The following is a 6760-nucleotide window of genomic DNA, read 5'->3' as shown; positions in this document are numbered from 1 at the left end:
ATGTTCCCCTCCCAGCTAGGGTAAAGGATAATTTGGCTACAATAGGTGGTGCTGGTTCAAGGCTAGAGTATACCCTATCAGAGAGGATGGTGTAATCGGCTGCGGTATCTACAACTACATTAATTTTTACATTGTTGACTAGAGCAGTTGCATGCAGCGCGTTTTCGGACTTTACTCTGCTGATAGTTATTTCTTCTGTAGTCGTTGTTGTCATTGTTGTTGTTGACTCATTACTGTCCCCCGATTTAATAGAATGAGAGGCAGTAAGTGAATCAGAATTGTTTGACGTCGTCACAGTTTCTTGACATGTATTCTGTGGACTGGCAGCATTGCTAGGCCCACCCGGAACAAGATGTATATTTTGTGGACTAACGGTGTTGCTAGGCCCACCAGGATCAGAAGAAACTGTGTCGTTCATGATTTTCTGGTCCTCTTGTTTTTGTTGGCCGCTACAATGAGGATGGTCGGCTAGCTGGCCATGGCTTCCGACCCCTACTCGTTTAAAGGTTCCTCACCCTGAGCGCCAACCTGCCTGGTTTGTTTAGATGTCCCACCTGGTGACATTCATAGCACCGATCCCCCCGTGGTTTTAGCATTTCCAACACCGCATCAAGCTTCTGGTTAACAGCCACCATCTGATCTTCGAGGGCGGTCAATCTACTATCAGAACTTGATTGTGATGGAGATGGTTTTCGGCTAGTAGGGACCGATTTGCTAGCGGGTGTAACAGCAGTTTGCTTTTCATGGGTAGAAGATCGAGGATAGCTTGGTTTACCATCCCGGTTGTAACGTTTACCCACTTGTCTACATTCCGCAGTCTCGATATCGTCGCTATCTTCATCCTCTTCCTCGGAGTAAGCAGGAGGTTTTGATGAACGATGAGTGACATGGGTAGCAGACCTGATCAGGGGTTTTCCAATATCTCGAGATCTGCTCCCTCTCTTAGTGCCATACAATCCTCGGAGACTGTCGTACTGTTCATACTCGGTCAAAGCTTCTGCCAGAGTGGTAACCTGCTTAAGGAGGACATATCTCCCGGCCTCTGCATCCCGGCAACCAAGACAGAACCTTGTCGCAGCTTGCTGACGGATCCAGGCCCTTGGCAGATCTTTATATGCTTTTCGGGTCATAGTCATAACTCGATCACCCCACTCATCAATGGATTCGTCTTCACGTTCAGTGGCAGCTTCCAATCGAGCTTGCAGGACGGCAGGCAAATCTTCCTCCCCGAAACGTTTATCAAAGGCCTTCAAGATCTTCTTGAAGGTGATCTTACGGTCCATTTCTAGGAGATTGACATAGAAATCGGCCGCAGACCCCACCACACACCAACAAAGAGTTTCAGTTTTAGCTTTCGGTGTTAGCTCGTATTCTTCTGTAAAGGCTAAAAAACGTTTTTTAAAGAAAGATCAGCTTTCCTTGCCCTTAAATACTAAGTTCTTGGGATGTCTCTCGGCTTGAGAGTTCCTAACCCAGGTCTATGATAATCCTCCCGTTGTCGTTCTACTCTATAGTAATCATCCCACCGATGATCGGGTCCAGGATAAGCAACCTGTCGATAATCGGGTCTAGGATAATCCTCCCGTTGACGATGATGTCTATAACGATCTCCTCGTTGCTGATCAAGTCGAGGATAACTCTCTCGACGCTGATCAGCTCTGACGTGATCTAGGAAAGCTCGCTGATGTCGCAAGATCTCACTGCTATCTCCCTCATCCCCACTTTCCTCACTCTCACAGACACTCTTTTCCTCACTCTCACTCTCAGAGTACTCAACAGGGCGGCGGATTCGCCTGGATTTACCCTTAGATGATGATTTACTCGTTCGAGTTGGTGAACCATGACACGCAACCAGGACGGGATCCGATCTACTCAGGGCAGGAGTTGGAGACAACCTATTCCCGGAATGAGACGGTATATCCTGGTGGTGACGGGGTGGGTTAGTAAGAGGAGTTGATGGTAATTGACGACTATTGGGAGCAGCAGCCAGGTTCTTATTATCAACCAGGGATGAGACCGATTGGATCATCGAACCAACCCCTACTTCCCCCAAAAGAGGATTAGGCGTGAAGTCTACATACTTCTCCAAATTAGATCTACTATCCCCCTTAATAGCATCCAAACTATCTGGCGTTAAGTTACCATGACGTGTCCTCCAACGGATTATCTGTTGGGCACGTTTTTTCTTAATATGTGGGAGTTCATACAGATCCCTCTCGTCACAAAAATTTATTTTTACAGGAAAATTAACCTTCGACATTGTAAATGGGAAAGATTACACGTACACGTATATGTCAAAGGTTAAATAGGCTAAAATTGAAAATAAGTGGGTTAGCAATGATAAAATTATACAATAGATAAACAAAATCAATGCTTCACAAATATCAAGTTAAAACCTGCAATCCAAAGCAATCTGGTTAAAATGTAAAAATAGATATGCAAGTATAAATGTGAATACAAATATAAAATATCTAAAATAACACGTATCACACAAGCTACAATAAAACGAATAGTTATTGAAAACCTGTGGATAAAACCAGAACGATTAACCTGTATGCAAATGAGTTAGTGGAGATATGCACTAAGCTCTGCACAATAAAACAGCACACACGGCCTAGGGTAATATCTAGACGACGTGTTAACACAATTCTCCAACAAAACAGAGTTTAAAATACCTAACTATCTCCTAGCTAAATGTTTTAATCCTAATCTATAATACGTAATCTAATAGTCGTGGGAGAATTCTATCTATGCACGAGACGCGTGTCTCGCACACTTCTTCCCGCCCACGCTATAGTATTACGCAATACGGCCGCAACGCGTCACAACCTCACACACCAGCCGACGTACGAAGGCACGCCGACGTGAAAGGTTGAAACAAACGAACCGCAAGATACTCCTAACTAAAATACTCCTAGTCTATAAAAACTAATTGTAGAGGTACTTGACAGACCGCACTACAATATAGTTAGTGGCCCTGTACGCTTCCCTCTACAATGTCCCTATTTAAAAACTACGCTAAAAACCTAGTCTCTATTAGCTGTGAGGATACTCGCCGGTCCGCAATCCAATTGTCGACCCCGAACACTTCTTCCCACAGAAAAAAAACTAACTAATCTAAAAACAGAGCCGCTAGTAACGCAATACAAAGTACGTGCGAAAACACAATACTTATGCCTATTACTAGCTCTCAACTATTATAGTACTTTTGTACTATACCTTGCCAATGTAGTACCTATCCTACACAGGCACTAAAAAACAATAATGTCTACAAGCCTTTTGCTCGCAGCGCCAATGTAGTAATTATCCCCTATATATATGCTGTGATATAAAAGGTACCGAGTGGTGCTTACCTTTATCCAATAGGATGTATTCCTAGGGCGACAATACTCCAATAATATATATCAATCACAATATAGTACACACCGTATATAGTTCGGTATATACCTTGTATAACAGACCCGGACACCAGATACACCTAAACGAATCCTGTAGTAAGGTAAACGATGCTCTCAGCATAAGGTCTAGTGTACGAGTGACGACAATTCCCCAAGATCTCGGCGATCCCTCCTCTGCACACCTGAGGGCAGGATATGCAAATACACAGATGCCGGGGTTGCCGTTGATCGGTCTCTCGAACAGACGGCGGCCGTCACTACAATGGGAACCAGTCATCTCGCCCCCTATAAATTCCGCACTTTAACAAAATGTCTTGCTAGTTGAAAATTATTAGGGCACCTAGAAAGAAATTGTTAGATTTATCACTCCTGCCTGAGTAAAAAATGTGGGTGGTGTGACTGGAAATACATTTTCTTTTAAAAACAATAAAATTAAACCAGTTTTTATACAATATTCTTCCCAAATAAATCATCAATTAAAAAAAATACAACATTCTGGTTTAATTTATGTGACCGTAAAATATTTACATGTCTGTTAATCATTTTGTAATCGCAATTAGTCGAGTACAGCAAATGTTCGATCGATCTGATTTTTAAAAAGTTTTCTGCATCCTGTACAGTAAAGATAGTATAATACATACTCCTAATATCGAAATGCGCGCCACCGTGTCGGGATTCAATAATTCAACATTAATTATGTCATTATTATATAAAAAAAAAATATTACTGTAATTAATAACAGTATATTTAAATTTGATTATGATAATAAATATAATATAATTAATATTAAATGCTTACATTAAAGTAACCCCTATTACACTATATTGGTTCAATTTTCAACCAATTTTATAGCTTTTGGCGTTGCTACACAATATAGTAACTAATTAAAGGCACAATTTCTCCTTTAAATGTTGCTTCTATGAATAGAATGACCTGATTGAAACACAATATTCTGTACACAAAACCCATGATCAGCTTTTTTATTATACTGGACAGAAATTTACCCATGATGTGTCTACAGTGCAGCAAAATGGATTAAAGTCAATTGCAGCAAAACCAGGTTGTGAAATGCAGTGGGCAAAGCTGAATTACTATAAGTTCAGTACCTGTAATAGGTAGGCAATGTTTTACTTTTAGGGGTATCAATTATTATCCAATCTAAATGTAAGGGTGTACAAATATAAATGCACCATCTGGGTAGTTGGCTGAGAGGTATTTGTTCCTGCTTCTTGTGCTGAAGTCCCTGGTTCAAGACCGGCAAGTGTCCAATCGCTTGGCTCCTCGATTAACCCTTATATTTCAGAAAAAAAAAAGAAGTTTTCTTTATTTTTATTATGTCCTCCACTGCCTTGAAATCTCCAAAGATAAGATATGTGTATTTCTTCCTAATTATATAAATTTGAAGGATTTATCCATCCCATTTTGCATTCAATAACATTTTATTTTTATTTTCTACTCCAGCTAAGTTTTTAGCAAAAGTATTTGCTAAATAAGAAAACAAAATTTTATTTTTATTCTGCCCTCTCTGATGATCTACTGTATAAAAAAATCATTGCGCGAAACAAAAAATAAAAAGTCTCGCCTTACCGGAATTTGTATACAGATTTGCCTCATAGGTTTCAGCATTTGTTTTTTAGTGGAATAGACGGAATTAAATTATTAATATTATTGATCACTGATGCTCACTATGGAATCAAAATGTATGACATTTCAGTGAATACATAAAAAGTGTATATGATACAGTATTCTTACAATAACTTTAAATTAATCTCAATGTATTTTTTTGAAACAGCCAATTCAAGAGCATTATAGAAGCTTTCAGACCTACTGCAGAATTCAAAACAAACACCTCAGACCCAGGAGCTAGTGACGTCCTCTTCCGCCAGCTTCAAGGATTCAACCATATTTAAGTATTCGAAGGAGCTCCTATCGAATAATTATTTTTTTATACCTTGCGATTTCAAAGCGCTGACGACATCCGAAAAAAATGCTTATGATACCAATGATATTTGCATGGTGTAAAGTAATAATATACATTTTATATATAGGTAAATCACAAGATTAATTTTTCACATTAAATATATATTGCTCTTTGCTGTGTAAAAGCACATACAGTAGATCTATATTTATTGTTGTGCCAAGTGTCTCATGAAATCTTCTCATATTCATTCCAAAAGCAATAAGCTACCAAGTATCAGAACAATAGATATAAAATTGTGAAGAAAAGTGTAATAAACACTAATGATTGTAATAATGAATGGTGTTTGGAGTCCTTTATTTGTTATGAATTGTATTTTTTCATATTTTATGTGGTTCATATGGTGGGTAGCATAAATTTAATTATTTTTGTTTTTACTATTATAGTATGTTGTACATTATAATTTTGTTAAATTTTTCAATCAAGTGTGGGCAGTGTACAGTAGCTGTTATTAGCCAAAAAGCCAAATTCTAATAAAAGCTGAATTTTGCTAAATATATTTTTTATAAACCATAAAGCTGATGGAATTGAAACTTTTGCTGCTTATATTCATTGTTTTGGCAAGTCAAATTTCTGTTTTGCTAATTAATGTCATACCAAATTAGCTAAATTGTCAGACAAAATCTCCACTGAATAATATGAACGAGTGGTGCTGTGTGAGAGAGAAGCAAACAAAACAAAGTATTAGACCTAATCATCACAAGCCTACAGGAGATCCAATGAAAGATGCTGCTACCTCGAGCACTAATGTAAACATGGACGGAGGAATCAAGAGAACCCTCCTCATCGGTGATTCAATCATAAAGCACATTAATGAGAAAGGGCTTTTAAACACCAAGGTAAAGTGCATTCCAGGAGCAAAAATCAACGACATAAGCAAATCCATTATGGAAGCTGGCCCAGAGAATTTTGAGGCCATAGTCATACATGGAGGAACAAATGACTGTTCACTTGATGATGCTCATCTACAGCAAGCAACCGCAAACTTCACCAGCCTAATCAAGGAAGTTAAGACAAAAGCCCCGCATACCAAATTAGTCATATCTACTGTATGTCCACGAGCTGATAACGAGGTATTTCAACATCGAGTCGATCAACTTAATTTTCATCTGAAGGAAGTGGCCAGCACCGACGAAACCAAATGCGCGATTGCTGATAACGACCTATCGTTTAAATTATCGAACAACAAATGTGAAATGTCTACCTTAAACCGTAGTAAACTTCACTTAAGTAATCATGGAACCAAACGACTGTTAAATAATATCAACGAAATCCATGAAATCGTAAATTTCAAGCCAGCTAACAAACAGGGCAAGAATGAACTCCACTCGCGTTTCCGTTCTCAACCAAAGAAAGCATCCCGATGTTACTACTGTGGAGAGAG

General features: G+C 38.9%; 1 protein-coding gene across 1 annotated transcript in view; it reads left to right on the top strand.

Annotated features, from left to right (window-relative positions):
• The first annotated feature begins 6014 nt into the window (after positions 1-6014).
• The window catches only part of LOC117100157, a 1536-nt gene continuing 790 nt past the window's right edge, over positions 6015-6760 (top strand). The window contains exon 1 of the mRNA XM_033239730.1: positions 6015-6741. Coding sequence (XP_033095621.1) covers positions 6015-6741 — 727 coding nt within the window. The remainder of the gene's footprint in view (positions 6742-6760) is intronic.

The sequence above is a fragment of the Anneissia japonica genome, unplaced genomic scaffold (genome assembly GCF_011630105.1).
Source record: "Anneissia japonica isolate Jap-2015-1 unplaced genomic scaffold, ASM1163010v1 scaffold247_len35209_cov103, whole genome shotgun sequence".
NCBI classification, from domain to species: Eukaryota; Metazoa; Echinodermata; class Crinoidea; order Comatulida; family Comatulidae; genus Anneissia; species Anneissia japonica.
This window is presented reverse-complemented; position numbering and strand designations above follow the sequence as displayed.